The sequence below is a fragment of the Paramisgurnus dabryanus genome, chromosome 1, assembly GCF_030506205.2.
Source record: "Paramisgurnus dabryanus chromosome 1, PD_genome_1.1, whole genome shotgun sequence".
Classification (NCBI taxonomy): Eukaryota; Metazoa; Chordata; class Actinopteri; order Cypriniformes; family Cobitidae; genus Paramisgurnus; species Paramisgurnus dabryanus.
The window spans coordinates 60,443,046-60,462,403 of record NC_133337.1 but is presented as its reverse complement, the minus strand read 5'-3'; the positions used below and the strand labels follow the sequence as shown (position 1 = coordinate 60,462,403).

General features: G+C 37.6%; 1 protein-coding gene across 1 annotated transcript; it reads left to right on the top strand.

Annotated features, from left to right (window-relative positions):
• Positions 1–252: 252 nt before the first annotated feature.
• Positions 253–18,682, top strand: med1 (mediator complex subunit 1). The gene is made up of 16 exons (XM_065242682.2): positions 253–549; positions 1,486–1,592; positions 1,869–1,947; positions 2,798–2,852; positions 3,669–3,801; positions 3,909–3,937; positions 5,517–5,588; positions 5,678–5,752; positions 6,351–6,514; positions 6,631–6,742; positions 7,347–7,471; positions 8,014–8,135; positions 10,405–10,606; positions 10,771–10,866; positions 11,991–12,096; positions 13,141–18,682. The coding sequence occupies exons 1-16, from the start codon at positions 450–452 to the stop codon at positions 16,796–16,798; spliced, it is 5,235 nt and encodes a 1,744-aa protein (XP_065098754.1). The 5' UTR covers positions 253–449; the 3' UTR covers positions 16,799–18,682.
• The last annotated feature ends 676 nt before the right edge of the window (positions 18,683–19,358 follow it).

Below are 19,358 nucleotides of genomic sequence, written 5' to 3'. Positions count from 1 at the left end.
TTTTGCATAATAGTAAGGGCTTTGATAAAGAAAACAAAATCATTATGAAATAACCGAAATGTAGGTTTAACGTTCATATATTTTGATTTGTTTATGTTACATTTTTACCAGCATGAGTATATTATTAATCAAGTACCCATAAATGTTATTGTCCAAAAGCACAGTAGATGGTGGTAATGATCTGAATAAGAATGCGGACAGCTGCCAATAAGCACGAAGAAGAAAAAGAAGAAGGGGTGGGGTGTCGCAGAATCATGACGTCAGTGTGCGTAATCCAATTGTCTCCGTTGTACGAAACGACCGTTTCAGAGTTTACTGTGTTTTCGTAGTATACAATATACAGCCTGTTTCTATGGCGGTTGAACCATAAATGTTTATTTAAAATCTATGACTTTAAGGCGTCTCCGTGCGGGTTTGAGATTTTTAGTTCATTATTGTGAGTGCTGAAGATGGCGGCGGTATCGGTACAGAGCAACAGTCCAGCAGCCGATGCATCTCGCACCGGCACAGTGGCGGGTTCAGAACGTCTCCGAACTGAGGAGGGATCTGGTAATGCACAAACTGCTATGTTCGCTTATAAACTCATTTTTGCATGCATTTTAGACATAATTCAGTGTGTGTACACAAACATACATACAGTTTTTGTAGTACGAATGATAACGTTATGACCAAGTAATAACAATTTAGTACAGCAGAATTTCCAATATTGACAATACTGCACTAAGATTTCTTATGTACGGTCAACCAAAGCTGTAGGATCAGTTAATATTTCATTAACAGACATAACATTGGCTAAAATTGCAAGTCAATGGAATATTTTATTTATATTTAACTGTGTTAAATTAGGTATCTGATGTGTATCTTTGTTTATCTTGCTATAACCTTTCTTGTGAGAAAATACTAGATTTTTATACTGGATTTTTTATTTGGTAATAATGTTGACAGTTTAGGTATTAGACTTCAATGGGGTGATGTGATGTGCACATAAAAAAATCAAGCAGTAGTGCTGTGCCACTTACTAGTTCATATCTTGCTTCAAAACAATTTTACACCTGCCATGTTTCTCCCTCGTACTGACCAAGCTTTTCTATTTACAAAGAGGCTGTTTACACCTGGTATTAAGATGTGTTTTTGTCCACTTTTGACCACTTCTGTCCTGATTACTTTTGAGGGTTTGGTCTGTGAGACTGTGGGCGAGTCCCTCTGCTGTCATTGAAGCACAAGCGAGAAAAAATGACGAGTTTAAATTGATGCAAACTAATATTATGTCAAAGTCTGCTGTTGTTATTAAACATGCTGCACAGTGTTTTGTACATGTATATGTCCACTTGTGATCCGATCTTAATTCCAGATGTAAACAACCTTTATGTTTGTACATGTGCATATATGTTAGGGATTTTTGATGTAATGTGCTCAGTAAGTGTTTGAGGTGTTACATTTCTCATAAATGTATTTTTTGTCAATTTTTGTCATGTTTGTTGACAGAGGCCGAGAAAAAGAGCCGTGTGACTGCACTGCTGGAAAGACTACATGCCAAACACAACTCAACCCGTTCCTGGCAGGAGACCAGTAAGGTGGTCCGACAGGCTATGGTAAGACTCTCTTATAGAACAGCTTCCTGGAATAGAGGAGGATAGTAGGGATGCACCAAAAGGAATATTCTTGGCCGAATGAAATAAACACTCAGCCGAAGGCCGAATACCAAACTTGTTTTTTTTGTTTTTGCAAATTTTATCACAATTGCACAAGTTATATTTTTTTGCTATTTTTGGCCAGAACATTCAGTGCATCCCTTTAGGGTAGATTTCTCAAGACTTTGGTGCATAATATTGTTGATCTCATGACCATTCATTTTATTGGCTGTTCAGGAAAAGCGTGGAGGGATGAATACATCTGGGCACCAGATGCTGCTCACCTGTTTAGAGACACTGCAGAGGGCTCTGAAAGGTACAATATTTAATAAATACATTATATTCTAGAAATAGTATTGGTTAAAACAAATAAATGCCATAGATGCAAGAAGTGATTACAGGCCTAAACACTACAGCACTATCGGTACATGGTGGATATGCATTGCATAGTATGGCCCAGTATGGCTGAGTACAGCTCATCTTGTGATAGGGTTTCCACTGTGTACCTCGGTTAAGGTTCCAAGCTAGCCATATGATAGTAAATTATCACTGATTGGTCAGAGAATTGTCACTACCTGCATCATTGATAAATGCAAGATTAGCTTATCCTTTTATGTCATTGAGCAAACAAGTGATGCCACCATCTGTGCTTTGTTGTACAACTCCCTTTTAAGCTGTGAAAAACATTCACATGCTGAGAATCAAGAACATCATTCCATCTATGTGATCCATGTGCGTTTGTTTGTATCATGTTTACAATGATGTCATGGCAGTAAAGGGGGCACAACTGTAACGATAAGTCTATAATCCCACTCACTCTGAAGCTGTACTAAACTGCAATGGAAAAGGAAACCAACCAAAGTGAAGTGAGCCGAGCCATGTGGTGCTGAGTCGTAACATGGTATAGAAAAGTGACCGTATAGTTCAAGTTTGATCCAATCCCTCAATGCATGCAAAAATTATAAGCCAATTCTTGTTTCCCTTTTTGTCATAAATTCATTGCAATTGCTAAAAAAAATCCACATTAATATATTGATTAGTAAGTAATTAAACAATTGTTGATTTGAAGTAATTAGGTATGCAAATTTTAAACCATAATAATCTTACAATATGTCTATGCCTGTTTATATTCTTTACATTCTTTTTATTCTCATTTACATCCTCAGTGTCATCACTGTCGTCAATGACAGATCGTCTGGAGTCCATTGCTCGCCAGAACATGTGAGATTCTCTTTGTGTTTTACTCTGTGCATTTTTGTAACTGATGTCTTTTGGCCATTTGCAAAAGCAACATTTGTTTCATCATAAAACTTACAGGACGAACGTAAAAGCTAAAATATGTTTATTTATTTGTCAAGAGAACAGATGATCAAAGACCAAGCATCGACTTTACATGTTCAACACAACGCAGATGAATGAATGTTCGTTTTTCCACATTGATAGTGGAGGCCGGGTAAAACATGCAGCCTTTGTGCCTACACAGAAAAATATATACAAATCAAATTACAAAATACAATTATGTATTGTATCTGAATTGAACTAAACTCTGTGTATGGCACTGTATCAGAAACCTTCCTTCTGATCTGCATTGACTGATTCTCGTCTGTACGTAATAAATGCATCAAGGCATTTTTATTATCGGGTGAACTTTCCTTTTAAGTCAGAACTCACCATAGCTGAATTAATTAAAAAAAAAAAAAATAAATAGCGATCCATCTCTTCTGTTACTGCTAAGCCGTTATTACAGCACTACACAGCAAAAAGCAATCGTTTATGAAATGATATAAAGTAAAGTAAATATTGAAGTTTTGTAAATATGTGTGATAAATATTCTTTATCACATTCCGTCTAGATCGCAGGCACACATTATTTACATTCTCTGGTATAGACGAAATAGAAAATCGTGGGTGACATTTTATTCTGTGGTAAAGGTTATTTCACAACTTTACTGTTCCTAACTTTAGAAGACTAATACAAAGCGTTGTGCTTGTTCCTACAACTCAGTAAAATGTTCCTAATTGTATTGTGAATCTTCAGGTTGGGATCTCACCTGAGCCCCTCACGGACTGAGTGCTACATCACCTCAGATATGTTTTATGTCGAGGTGCATTTGGATAAAGCAGGACAGCTTGTGGATGTCAAAGTAGCCCATCATGGTGAAAACCCTGCGGTGAGGGGAATACTCTTATTGTTAAAAGTAGCATAAAAAAGCTGTATGTATTTGCAATGAAATTGTTTGTCATTGTAATTTTTTTATTTTCACTTATTTTGATTTAGAGTTGTCCTGAGCTGATACAGCATTTAAGGTAGGCAAACAAATCTGCAAGATTCACATTTTTCTCTAACTCTCCTTTCCCTCCATATTTACCTCTTTTGAATTTTTGTGCATATCTCTATTAATAGCTTTGAAAATAAATTATAACTTTTTGTGTTTTTGATGCATAAAATGACGTTTACTAATAAAAGTAATAGGATGAATGTTAGAGTTGAGGTTTGAATGTAATTTCAATAATTAATAATTCATTAAAATTTTCTGGAGTAAGTTATTCTACTTATAACACTTTTGTCCCATGGTGACAGACTGCTTACTACTAACATGAAGTCTGGTGAACTTTGCAGTTTATCCTGGCCAGAAAGTGAATGCCATCACCTACTTGTTTTACTGTTGTTAAAGCAACACTATGTAGTTTCCATGTAAAAATGACTTACAGCTCCCCCATGTGGTTGAAAAGTGCAACAGTGCCTGGTATCAGACACTCTTCTGCACACAGGGGGAGGGGCGGGGCTGTGTGCTCTACCCTCCACCACCACTTTCAGAGTGTGCTTGTAGCAGCTAGGAGGCTGCTCAGGTTGCAGCAACAGTACAATTTGTCCAGTTAAAAGTTGTTCTATCACTGAAATAATTTTAAAGACATTATTTAAAGGTAAAAAAACTACATAGTGTTGCTTTAAAAAAGCCTAACCAGTGACTGGGTCTGCTCTTGTAGCAATTTTATACAGCATTGTCCCTGTTAAGTAAACTAATAAATGAATGAAAGGCAACCAGTCACCAACATTTTGTTTTAACTCTTTCCCCGCCATTGACGAGATATCTCGTCAATTAAGAGAAAACGCTTCCCCGCCAATCACGAGATTTTCCGTCTTTCCGCAACTTTTTAAACCCGGAAGTATTGCCCTATGGCAAGCTGCTGCATGTCCGTGTCTGTTTTAAAGATCGCTCTGAATGGGATCTCTATGAAAAGTCCGTCACAAATATGGAATTATTTTTGCTTTTTGCTCAAAATATGGTGTTTTTGCAAAAACCTACCCATATTCAAAAGCTGATTGCAAAAGAACCACTAAAGGTAGGATGAAACGTTTTTTTTTTGTTTGAAAGCAGAGGGTCTGTTCTTTCATTTGGTATATTGTATGTTTATTTATTTAAAGAAGAACATTTTCTGGAAGGCATTAAACTTTGGTGAAAATCATGAAAAACGCTGGCGCTGGCTGGCAACTTTTTTTAAAAACGCTGGCGGTGAAAGAGTTAAGAGTCAACAACAAGCACAATAGATAAAACTATGTTTAGGAGTAGGAATAGTACTGAAAGTAGAAGTGAACAGCATACAACATATTTTAATTGAAAATCATTAATTTCTCAGTAATCGAGCTGAATCAATAAAATTTGAGGATTAAGCATTTTGCTTAGCTGCTGCCTCAGTCGCAGTTACACTTTCAACATGCAACTGTGGTCAACAAACCAGAAACTACTTTATAGGTATGCAGTTATATAAAATTAATAAACATCCTTGGACTGCATGTTAACCAGTTTGATTCAGAAATGTAAAAAAAAACTTGTTCTCACATGTAAGTACATATTTGACCTAACACAAACTTTTACTTTTACAGAGACAAAAACTTTGATGAGTTTTCCAAACACCTGAAGGGTCTGGTTAATCTTTACAGGTTACCTGGAGACAAGTACGTATTGACTTTGTTTAAATTTTTTGTGGGATCATCAATACATGTATTCCAGTGAATTAAGATGGATTTCTCATTTTCTTCTTCAGCAAATTAAAAACAAAGATGTACCTGTCGCTCCAGTCTCTGGAGTTAGACCTTACCAAAATGATGCATATGTTCAGGTAAATCATTTTTTTTCTGTTAAAAAAAAAAATACTGCCTTATACATAGCTTTATAGACATGGTACATGTATTACCATGTTTTTGGATGGGTGTCACAATGGTCTACTTTTACTTCTTGCGTCTACTTCTGTTCTGAATATCGCTTATGTGTTCTAGTTGTTACTGCAAGAATGTAGATTTTTGTGTTAAACTCTTAGCTTGTGAAAGCCCTAACGCAATCTTGTGAACTACATTTTTTTTTTAATCAAATTTAAAGCTGTTAGCATTGGCACTATAAACTAACATCAATTACTGTAATGACATAAATAGGAATTAATAAATGCGTATATTGTTCATTGTTTGTTCATAATGCGTCCTCTGCGTGACATCTTTAGCACTCGTATAGTACAATGCAAGTCAATGAAAATGTGTACATTGTTATTTTAATGTTGGTGTTTTCTGCTTTACCCAACATGGTCTGTTAACATAATTTTACTAATACTAGAGTTAATGGCAAGAATAATGTTTTTTAAGTTTGGTTATTATGTATGGTGTTGCCGCATTGTATTGCCACTATATACTAGAATTGTACAAACAAAGTATTTTTTTCTTCTACAGGATTGCCACAAATGCCAACACTGTGGAAACGATTCTTCATGGTAGTGTGGGTCTGTTGACGGCAAGGAGTGGTGGTCATCTAGTGTCTCTACAGTGTTATGTTTCTCCATACGACATCTTTGAAGAAGGATCAGGAACCCAACTGAACTTTACAGATGCCAATAGTGAGCTAATTTTCCAATGAGATAGAACGCAAAAGCTTAAGTTTAAGAGGAATTTGAAGCACAACTTTACAGCAATTAACCACTCTTGTTCTTCTCTCTTCTTATGCATTCTGCAGTTCCTCGAACTTTAGGTGTGAGTGTATCAGTGACTGTTGAGGGCACCTTGTCAGTTTACAAGCTTCCTATCGCTCCACTTATTACAGGATCCCATCCGGTCGACAACAAAGGGTAAGACAAACTGCCATAGCCTTGGTTTGAAAATGAATGGGGTCTGGGGTGAGGTGTCAAGAATTGTATTATAATAACGCTATATAATGCAACTTGTTTTATTCCAGATATAAACTTTTTCAAGAGACAGACATATACACTTTTCATGCTTTTTAATACGATGATGTGAATTTTGGGGGTAAGACTTTGTTAAAGTAGAACTTTATAACTGTGTCACAATTTGGTAAAGTGGTCAACATATAAGAGGTGTTGGTATCATTAGTACATCTTGCAGTTTATTAGCTCCAGATTAAATGAGCGCATGGTGACATAAAACAATTGGCGCGTCATGCAAATAAGCATTAAAAACACAGTCGCCCATCACAAATTTTACAAAAGTAAAGGGGGTTTAAATTCTTACTGAATGCACTGTTTATGTACACAACATAACAGGCAGACAGACATATAACATGCACTTAAAAAAAGGTTTTGATGTTAAAATTGAATTTTATTTCGGAATTTTCTTCTGTAATTTCTGGGAAGTTGACTTATTGTTTATTTCATTATATTTACTGAAAGTTTTTCATTGTTGAGGTGTCTAATCTATGTCTTACTGTTTTTTTAGGACACCATCATTTTCCTCTGTAACAAATTCAAACTGTGTAGATTTACCAGCATGTTTCTTCTTGAAGATGAATCATCCAATGCCCTTTTCGGTATCATTTGTTCAAAGAATGGGAAATACCACAGGTGAGGAAATGTCTTTTAGTAAAACCAATTTCATAGAGAAAAGTCTATGTTATTATTAATCTGTTTTTCTATTGTATTCTAGAATTTTTAGGGGTCCAAGCACGAAGTGATGAAACTCTATTGTATTTCTAAGGGAGTACCAAATTTTGTAATTGCGAGAGCACAAACCATTTGATATTTGCAATGTCTATAAACAATAATATATTTATATTTAAAATAAAATAAAATGGCCTTCACATGCAGTTCAGTTTAGTTTACTTCAGCATACTCATTTGCCTTGGTGTATTTAGATTTTATCAATCTTTCTATTGGAACCAATTAGGGCTGTTTTTAATTAAAAAATAATTGATCAATGTTTACATCAAAGTAGGGCGAGAGTAATTTGACCTGGCACTCGTGGGGCAATACAGGCAACACAGAATGTTTACAGATGTTAAGCAAAGGTTCATCCACAGTGATGGCTGCCAGGATGTCTTGTGCACCAGTGAATTTCACCATTTGTCTACCTCTTACAATATATATAAATCTTACTATATTTATAGGGATCCCAGTATTTGAGACTGCACCCACCTTGTCCTCACTTTTTGACCTTATCATTAAAAGCCAACTCCATGAAGAGGGTTGTGTTTCTTCTGGTCTGGACCAATCAGTGCGCTTCTATGCGGTGAGTGTTAGATGCCTTAAACAGAATGATTACAGCATAGATATGTATTTTTGATTTTCAACTAGCCATCTTTAAAACTGTGTAACCATTTCTTCCTAGTTGAAGCAGTATCTGGTTCTTACTTTAATTTGGAGTTTTATTAAAAGGGATCTTATAGGCTTTTTTGCTTTCTAACTTTAGTTAATTTTATTGGGGTTACTACACCGCATAAATATGACACTTGACCACAAAACCAGTCGTAAAAGTAATTTTTTTTAAATTGAGATATATGCATCATCCAGAAGCTTAATAAATAAGCTTTTCATTGATGTATGGTTTTTTAGGAAAAGACAATATTTGGCCGAGATCTGTGAGTGCCAAAAAATTAAGATCTTGAGAAGATCGCATTTAAAGTCCAAATGAATTCCTGCAGTGCATTTTACTAATAAAAAGGTTTGATTTAGCATTCTCTACTGGCTTACCACTGTAATGACTAAATGGTGGAAGTTGTAAGCCTTTACATAAAAACCAAACTTGAATGGGAAATCCCCAAGGAACGAGTAGCTATGTGAAGTTTGTAGGGGAGTTTCTGGTCAGTTTTTGCTGCATTCACCCAAAAAAATAAAGTTTTGATGTATTTACGGTAGAAAATTTCAACGTACGACTAGTTTTGTGGTCCAGGTTTACAAATTTTTGGGTAAACGTGCACACTTGAGGTTAACACGTATGTCTTTAACCCTGGTTCATGACCCTGGTGCATTTGTGGTGTCTAAGGTAAATATTAGGATTATGAATAACAAAAGTTACAATAGGCAGGTCCCAGTCATATTTTGTCAGAGTATTTTTTGCATATCTATTCAGTCCTGATCCAATACTTGAATTTTACTTGTGATAGGTGCACACTTAAAATAAATCCAATGTATATGAAGAATTTGGTTCCAAAACGCAATAAATCCATTTTGACAAATTTCGGTAAAAACATGTTTTCTATACCAAGAAAGTGACAAGATGAAAGCCACTATTTTCTGTTACAAACTTTCACATAGCATCTTTGGGTTATAAAAACATAAAAAATTCAAATCCATAACTTGATGGATTCTTTTTCCACAAAATGCAATAAATCCATGACAAGTTTTTTTCAAAATTCTATTAATCTATTCAATCAATGTGTAAATGTGCATTCATTTTTGCCATTTTATATTCATTTAGTTGACTGTCATTGCTGCGCAGTTATACTTGACGTCGTCGCTTAACATTTTTCACAGCGATCAGCTGTGATTCTCGTTGACTTTGAGTTAAATTATGGAAAGTGTTTCATAAGATCCCCTGGGGTCAATGTGTTAGCACGAGAGAAGCTACATGCTGTCGGGAGAACAAGCGATCGTCTCCAGAGTGCCCTTCGCGTAAAATTATTAGATGTTAATGGCTTATGTTTCTTTCCCGTCACAGAAAACCACAGGTTCATCAATGGTATTAAAGTATTATTTCGTTTTTGTTTTTTTGTTGATCACAAAGTACAAAGTAGATGAGGAAAACTGGGATTCTGTGTACTCATTGCGCCGCCATTGTTTGTTTACATTGCGTGGAATGGTGCGCTGTAATTTGTGGAGCGGATTTATTGCATTCTGTAGAAAAGGAGGAGTGGTGTTTCTTGCGTTTTGGAAAAAAAGGGAGAAAAGATGACAGAATAACAGGGCGGATATTGGATTTTGTGTAAAATTAAGAATTTACTTTTAAATACTGACCTGATATAATACTGATTCTGGCAGTAACTCATTTTTTTCAAAAATGGCGTTTATTGCGTTTTGGAACCAAACTCTTCATATGCTTGACTATAGAATAGCTCTGCAATGCATTAAAGGAAAACCGTTTTTCAGTATTTTATTATGTTCTTCCTCTTAAACAAATTACATACCTATCTTTTCTCAATGCTTGCACTTAATCGTTGTAAGCACGTCCATTTAGCCTAGCACCATTCATTCATTAGAATCCAAACAGGGATACATTTAGAAGCCACCAAACACTTCTATGTTTTCTCTATTTAAAGACTACATGAGTTACACGAATAGGTATGGTGGCACAAAATTAAACGTGGCAGTTTTCTAAGCGGATAAAAAATGAAAACTATATTGTATGGCAGAAGAGCACTTAGTTTGCAGCAAACATGTGACTTTAATGGGAATTTTCCCATCCCTAATAGAAAGTGTTACTAGTAATTTTAAATGTGAAAATATAATCTATGCACTTCAAACACTAATTTTACAAATGTATTTTCCCTCTACCCAATAAGTGTTTACCAGGACAGCAGCATTGCTATTTTCTCAATGGTGATGCTCCTGTTCAAGATGGAAGATCTCTGCAAGGAGCTTTGGTTACCAAGATTCCTTTTAGACATCCTGCTCAAGTGCCTGCACTTCTTGACATCATTCGACACCAGGCTGCTTACAACACACTAATTGGTAGCTGTGTCAAAAAGACCTATATTAAAGAAGGTGTGTATATCATATTTTAGAGTGATTATTGCGGAAATACAAATGTGGCAGTTTTTCTGATACTTCTAAATTACACTTGTGACAATTGTAAATAATTATATATTTTGTTAGTTCTTTTATAATGTTTGGAAAGAAGTTATAATATAATTTACTGTTTGAAGCAGATACTCCAGGACTTCTGCAGTTTGAGGTGTGCCCGTTAACAGACACAAGCTTTAACGTATCCTTCCAGCATCCAGTCAATGAATCACTTGTCTGTGGTAATGATACAAGCTATCACTCTCATTTTACAAGTCTATTTTTAACAAGAAATAGTTCACAGAAAATGAAAATTTTCTTCAGCCAAAAACAGAGTTATATATAATTAATCAAGTTAAAGCTGCCGTCAGCAACTCTGGAGGATTGAGCAAATGTTTCCAAATGTTGACAATTTCATGTCCCTCCCCTACTATCATCGAGCAACCTCTCTTCTCGAGCTCGTCCTCATCAGCGCGTGTGCACCAGTATTATTGTGAATGCATACTTAGCAAGAATACTAAGATTGCCTACATAACACTCCGAAATACAATAAATGGTTGATAAAGCACAATTACCTCTAGAAAAAATATGTGACAAACTCTGCATCCAAGTTGAACCCTTTAAAATCTCGTAGATTCCTCCACCTTTCAAATGCTGGTCCGATATTGATCCTAGTTTTATTACGGTCGAGGTCGCTTTCTATCTTTGTTTCCTTCTTTTCATTGGTTGTTTTCCTAGCTCTGGTTGTTAACCGAGGAATCGGAAGTTTATTAGGGAATGTTCTCTTCGCCATTACGCTGCGTTTAATCCAACACGCTTGTGAACTTAAGACGGATGCACGTGATATTGTAACGCGCGTAAGGGGGAGGGGGGTCTGTGGCGCGTGCAGGTACTGTGTTTGACAGGCAGATTTTACACAGCCCTGCGCTGATTGGACCAAATGAACCGGCCTGCGCTGATTGGACCAAATGAACCGGGAGCGGTGGATTTTTGCAAAACAAATAACAGGCTCTAGGTGGAGCTAGAAGCGCGGGTTTTTTTCTTAAACAGTCTAATTTATGTTGTTCTATTGGAGCATAGTGTTGGTTTCAGTGAATATGGTAAAAAATATGATCAAAATAGTTGCCGAACGCAGCTTTAATATATGCTTTCTAAAGCAAAGAAATTCTATTACAAAGCTAGGAAGAGCCAGGATTGTATTTAATGTAACTCTGATTGTGTTTGATCAAAGATGTGAAGTTATAAACACCTAGGAAGGCATTATGGTGAGCAAATTAAAGGGGAATTTTAATTTTTCTGTGAACTATTTTTTTAATGTTACCACAGTTTTTCACCTCTGATCTTTGACTCTGTCTTTTACTCTCAGTGGTGATGGAAGTGATTGACTCAAGGCAGGTGGCCTGTAAGCTGTATAAGGGTTTATCTGACGCTTTGATCTGCACTGATGACTTCATTACCAAAGTAGTCCAAAGGTATGTGAAGATCTTTTCTGTAGCTGATCATTGTAGAGCATAGTGCTATCAATACTAAACTTAGGCATTTTATTCCTATAGAATGCACATATTGATTAAATTAATAGCTTGAATCCACTGGAATAGGGCTGCAACAACTAATCGATAATCATTGATAATGACATTTGTTGTCAACGAATTTCATTATCGATTCATTGGTCTGTGATGGCACATGCTCCCGCACCACTGTCGAACAGCGTATCAGTTGACATACAACAACGTAGGAACGGTCCTCTTTCAACACACTTGTAAATACTGGGGCGGAGTTACGCGTTCGACCTCTGTGACCTCTTGACGTCATGACGTATTGCGTGGGGTCACGCTGACGCATCACGACCGGATCTAGACAAAAAGTTGTGGTTTAAAAGAGCATATTTTTTATTTTTCTTGTCAAAAATGACAATCGTTTCGCTAGATAAGACCCTTATGCCTCGTTTGGGATCGTTTATAGTCCTTTGAAACTCCGTTGAAAAAACTGTTAAGCGTTGAGTTAAGTATTAAATGTTGGGCTCTATTAAAGTCCATTAAAATGAGAAAAATCCTGCAATGTTTTCCTCAAAAAACATAATTTCTTCTAAACTGAACAAAGAAAGACATGAACATTTTGGATGACATGGTGGTGAGTAAATTATCTGGATTTTTCTTTTAAGAAAATTGAATATTCCTTTAATGCAAATGGGTGAAGTGTCCCTTTAAGAAGTTTATTGTGCTGGAATAGGGACAGCACAGTGATTCAGTTGTCTCACAGTAAGAAGGTCCCTGGTTTGAGTCCGGGAGGCCTTTCTGTGTAAGGTTTGCATGTTCTCTCTGTGTCAGTGTATGTTTCCCCACACACTCCAAAGGCATGTGTATGAGAGAGTGTGAATGTGTATAAAACAGTGGACAAAACCAAATACTGGTCTTCACAATGAAAATAGGTATAGAAGCTTTGAATGTTGTTAAAAATAAAGGAATAAAGCTGGAATTATTTTTGTGTTTTACTATTCTGTTGTTTTTTCTCACTAGATGCATGTCGATTCCTGTGACTATGCGAGCCATCCAACGCAAGGCAGAGACTATTCAGGCAGACACTCCAGCATTGTCCCTTATAGCGAAGACTGTGGAAATAATGGTAAAGAAGAACCTCCCCCCAACTAGTAGCCCAGGTTACATGGGAAATGTTACAGGGGCTGATGAAGGAAACCCTATAGGCCTCCCTGGTGTAAGTGGTGGGACTACATCTGCAGTAAGCAACAATGTTGTGGGTGTAGGGGGAAGTGGGGCTTTCCAAGGCCCCATTACCTCACTTTTCAATATAAGTCGTACAAGTCAGGGAGGCTCAAATATGGACAACCTAGGACAAGTTGGTGGCCAGCAGCAAATAATTCAACAACCACAGAATCATGGATCAGATGATTTTAGCAAAGTCACACAGAATCCTATTCTAACTAGCCTTCTGCAAATCACAGGCAGTGTCGGGTCCAGTCCTACTCCACAGCCACCTCAGCCTCACCAAACCCCCCCACCAACCACCTCACCAGCAAGCAACACCAAAAACCACCCAATGCTGATGAACCTACTAAAAGATAACCCTTCACAAGATTTTGCGACGTTGTATGGCAGTAGCCCTCTAGAAAGACAGAACTCATCAGGATCCCCACGGACTGATAGCCAAGGGCAGTCTTGCTCTGCAACTAAAGGTAAGAAAAAGCGTCCAAGAGGCTGTGATAAAGGACAAGTAGGCATGAAGCAACAATCTCAGCAGCAGGTAGGAGGCATGACCCAACAGTCTCATCACACACACCACTCTGAAGATGATTTCCATCGAGAGCTTTTCTCCATGGATGTTGATGCCTCCCAGAACCCCATATTTGATGTCAGTCTTACAGGCGATGGACTTGACACCCCTCACAGTATCACTCCAGCTCCAAGTCAATGTGGGACTCCCCCTTCAGGTTCTGGAATGCCATACCACTCACAGTCTCATGTTCAAACTCAACCACAAGGATCTGTACATCGTATGGTTCGCCTCTCTAGCTCTGAAAGTATAGGGCCTGATATTAATGACATTTTGTCGGATATTCCTGATCAGACCAACAAAGGAAGTAGCCAACATCTCATCGGCGAAGAAGGAGGATCCTTGGGAACTCCACTTCGGGATTCCTCCAGCTCAGGCCAAGGTAGTGCAGTGTTTGAGGCAGACCTGTTTAATGCAAACAGCAATGAAAATCCCTTTACTGATGCAGCAGACCTGATTGCAGAGGCTACTGCCACACCCAATAGCGATTCTTCTTCAACAAATTTTTTTCCAGATACAGACTTCAACCCAGAACTTCTCCCTGGACAGGGAAGCTTTTCACAGAATTACTTTGAAGACAGTTCCCCCAGTCCTGACCCAGATAATGATCTTGTTAAAGGTTTCAGTGGGGGAAGTCAGCAGAACACCCCTACAGGCACACCTCAGAATCCCACTTCACATGGGCAAAACACTCCAGATGCCTCTTTTAAAGACCATTTTGACATTGGAATGTTTAGTGGTAACAGTAGTGGAGGAAAACCAGTGCTAGGTCCATCAGATATGGGGGACTCACACACTTCTCATGGCGGTGGGGGCCAAAGCCCAATCATATTGGGCATTGGGGCAACAGGTAGTGATTATAAAAGCAGTGAAACAAAGATTAAACAGCAAATAAGGACAAAGGAGGATAATGGAGGAAATTCTGGAATGGGAATAGGTGCTTCATCCTCTTCTGAAATGAAACCGGTGAAGCGTAGTCGAACTCCTTCAAGTGAGGGCAAATCAAAAGACAAGCCACCTAAGCGCAAGAAGTTGGATCCAGATGGCAAGTCACCTTCACACAGCTCAGGGGGTCGACCTTATACTCCTCCATGTGGGAGTAACAATTCTGGAGGAACAATGAGTGCAGGTGGATCTAAGTCACCTGGGAGCTCAGGTAGATCTCAGACCCCACCAGGTGGTGCTACGCCACCAATCCCTAAGATAACTATACAAATACCCAGGACTTTAACTGGAGGAAAAACAACTTCTCATGGAGGCTACACATCGAGTAGTTCAGCAAGTGGAGGTACTGGTAGTGCAAGTGTCACAAGTAGCAAAAGTCATCATTCCCACTCTTCTTCCTCAGGGAAGATGAAGAGTAGTAAACTAGAACTCTCTGGGCAAGGCAGCAGCTCCAAACCATCTAATATTGGAGGTGTTGGGAGTGGTATGGCTCCACAATCCAAAGGGTCTTCCTTGGGAATGAGCTCAGGAAAGCCATCATCTTCTCCCATTACCAAACATGGGACATCAGGTTCAGGTAGTGGTGGAGGTAGTGGAACAGGAAGTGGAAACAAAATTAAGCCACAAGGTGGAAAACCCCCTGGCTCACTTATGAACCCTAACATCAAGCCCAACATTTCTCCTTCACACTCACGTTCTGGCAGTTCTGACAAACTGTCCTCTCCAATGAAACTTCAACAAGGCCAGGTTCCTGGGACTCCACCCTCTACTAAAGCCAAGTCTCCAATTGGTTCTGGTGGTGGAGGATCAGGAGGGTCCAAATCCTCATCAGGTGGTGGAATGGGTACCCAAAAACAGTTAGGCAGTAGCTCATCTTCAAGTGCTTCTGCATCTGGTGCAAGTGCCTCCTCTTCCTCTGGGTCCATGCCTTTTTCTTCAGGTGGCCAGTCACAGTATGGAAGCAGTGGTGGGGGTGGGAACAACCCTAATGCTAAGGGTAAGTCACCAAGCCGAAACAAAAAGCCATCTCTTACAGCAGTCATAGACAAACTTAAGAGTGTGGGTAGTGGCGGGATTGGTGGGGAAGAGGGTGAATGTGGTGGTGGGAGTGCAGGTGGGGGAATGCCTTCAAATACTGGTTCTTCATCCTCCAAGCATGGAATGTCCTCACAAGGAGGAGAGTTTATAAATAAACGAGACAAAATAGACAAAGATGGCAAGTCTAAGGTTATCGGATCAGGTGCCAACAACTCTGGCGATAAGAAGTTAATGGATTCTAAAAGTAGTGGGGTGAGTGGCACTGGTGTGGCAAAAATTATTATCAGTAAACCAGATGGGGGCTCTCCAAGCATCAAGTCTAAAGTTACTCTTCAGAAACCTGGAGAAAGTTCTGGAGATGGCTCCATGCGTTCCCAGCACACAGGCCTTAAAGCATCACCTCTTTTCAGTGGCTCAACACCAAAACATGATCGCAGCTCCCCAAGCCATAGCCGTTCCCCAGGGGGGTACACTCCTCTTAACCCAGATAGTGAAAGTGAATCTGGTAGCAGTTCAGTGGCTGAAAAGTCTCATCAGAACAGTCCTAGCTCTGATGATGACCAAGCTATTAGACCACATCAACCCCCTCAAGACTACATGAGTTCCATATCGATTAGCCAAGGTGAAAAACACAAGAAGCATAAAAAAGAGAAGAAAAAACAGAAGGAGCGAGAAAGGGATAGGGAAAGAGACAGAGAAAAAGAGAAGAAGAAATCAGTGTCTTGTGGGCAGTCATCTCACCCAATAAAAACAGACAGTTGGTCCAGATCTCCAATATCTTTAGAATCAATCTCTATGCTTGGCTCTGAGCGCACCTCACGACCAAGTCCTATGTATGTGCATACAGAAGATGACGATCTCATGGATTCAGCCTTAACAGGCAATCTAGAACCATTTAAATAAATAGAAATGTGTATGCCTGCTTTGTAGAGGCATATGAATATAGCATACTATTTACTGTAATTATTTTCTAATTTTTTACATTAATTATTTTCTAATATTTTTATTTGCAAAAGATATTTTCAGATATTTTTTGATTGTTTATATTTTAGGCCTAATTTCTGCAAATCAGAAGATGCATAGAGAGTGCGCTCCTTAGTATCTCAATTTCCAAGTGTCTAGAAAACTATTTAACAGTATATAGAAAGTCCTGGTGTGAGATTTTAAATATATATTCTTAGTATGTAGCTTTCATTATTGTTGGAATCCCAGCTTTGCTTTGCAGTTGACCAAATTATATTATATACACTCTACAAATGTTCTTAAAGTAATTTTCTCATTTTTAGTCATTTATATCACAATGTATAGTAACTTGACAGATTCATATTTTCATTTTTGCTTGATTCTTTTTACCTGTTTTTAAACAAAACAAATCAGACATTCTATTTTTACCCAAATATAAAGGTGTCAATGTTGTTTAACACTACCTTTACAGATAAAATGGCCTAATATTTGCTGAAAATGTTTTTGCTTCCTTAATGATACATCGTATATTTAAAGTTTTTAGTTAGTAGCTGGAGTGGGGATAAACATACAGTTTTTTAGCATCTTTTGGAGTTCATATGTAGTTACAATATAAGTAAAATAAATATATTGGTGCCAATGTTTTGTTTATAATTTTTAATGATTTGCCCAACCTTTACAGAGGTAACCAGAGGATGTAATTGGAAACACTGTATGATGTACATGGGAATTATGAGCCAAGATGTTAATGTTTAACTTTAAATCAGTTCCCAAACTGTAATAGTTGAAACATTTGTGTAAAAACAATTTCAGGTTGTTGGCTGAAAGCAGGATAAAGTGTCTATTAGACAGAAATTAAGAGAAAGGTCCCTAGAAATAAAAACTGCTTTAATGATATTGTCCCACATTATTGCATGGTTTATGTATTTGTATATATTATGCTAATATTACAAATATGTTTTACAAATGTGATGTACAGTACAGAATATAGGACATAAACTGATTCTTTATTAATGGTAGTAATATTTATTTTGTGTTTTTAGGCAACTTTGATTTAAATGGAAAAGCTTTTTCCAAAGTACTTCTGTTAAAGGGGACATTTCACAAGACTTTTTTTAAGATGTCAAATAAATCTTTGCAGTCCCAGAGTACATATGTGAAGTTTTAGCTCAAAATATCATGTAGTTAATTTTTGTAGGTGTGCAAAACATGCCCTTTAACAGGCAAAATAATTGATCTCTGTACTAAATGACAGTGTCGTGGTTGGATAGTGCAGATTAAGGAGCGGTATTAACCCCTAATGATATCACCATGGAGCCAAATTTCAATTACCTATTTGTGCTTGTGGCGAATGGTTTACCAAAACTAAGTTACTGTGTTGTTCTTTTTCACATTTTCCAGGTTGATAAAAGCACTGGGGTTCCAATTATAGCACCTAAACATGGAAAAAGTCCAATTTTCATGATCTGTCCCTTTTAAAACATGCATGAGGCATAGTAATACAACATGTAACAAGATAATAATATAACAAAAGTATTCTGGTCACTGGTTATGTAGTGAGTTCAGTTCCCTTTTTGGTGGCAACCTTAGGCCATGTTTAGGTGAATGTGTTTACCTTTTAAAACTAATTACTTTTACCATGTTTATGCCTGTTTTAGTGTGAAAACTCTGAGGTTGCGCTGCAGTGTAAATTAATGTAGACTTAAGTAAACGAACAGATGGTTTTAATGTGACAGCGCATCATTAAATTAGTAAAAATTATTTGTATTCCGGTAAATGGAGGTTTGCAACAGAGGTTGCAAAAAGCATGGCCGGCTAAAGTATTAAAAATGTATATGCTATAGAGTTTATTTCCTTATTTTAAATGTATTGAAAACATTACACATTTAATTCCAAATCAAAGCATTACCAAAATTATTAAATCTGTCTTGTTATTTTAAAGGGAAGCAAAAAAAACTAAATATTAAGCTGTTCAAAAAATAGCAGTGCCAATATTTTTCTCTGACACTTTTCAGATGAAAAAATTTCACTTGAGATTAAACTTTACTTTAAACTATTGAAATACTAATATTTAGTAACATAACTATTGTTGTTGATAACTGCTGCACATCTGTGGCAAATCGACTGTGTCAAATTTCTGGCACCTACAGTGTTAAATCATGCTTGTGCTTCATGGGTGTCATTCTGTGGGTCAGTGTCAAATTATGTCTGTGCTTGAGCTGTGTCATTCTGTGGGTCAGTGTTAAATCATGCCTGTGCTTCACCTGTGTCATCCTGTGGGTCAGTATTAAATCATGCCTCTGCTTCACCTGTGTCATCCTGTGGGTCAGTGTTAAATCATGCCTGTTCTTCACCTGTGTCATCCTGTGGGTCAGGTTAAAATCATCCCTGTGCTTCACCTGTGTCATTCTGTGGGTCAGTGTTAAATCATGCCTGTGCTTCACCTGTGTCATCCTGTGGGTCAGTGTTAAATCATGCCTTTGCTTCACCTGTTTCATCC

Coding starts and splice junctions, on each gene's coding strand:
- med1 (XM_065242682.2), top strand. CDS start 450: ATGGCGGCGGTATCGGTACAGAGCAACAGTCCAGCAGCCGATGCATCT. Junction 1,948..2,797: donor ACTGCAGAGGGCTCTGAAAG/GTACAATATTTA, acceptor TTACATCCTCAG/TGTCATCACTGTCGTCAATG. Junction 3,938..5,516: donor GAGCTGATACAGCATTTAAG/GTAGGCAAACAA, acceptor TTACTTTTACAG/AGACAAAAACTTTGATGAGT.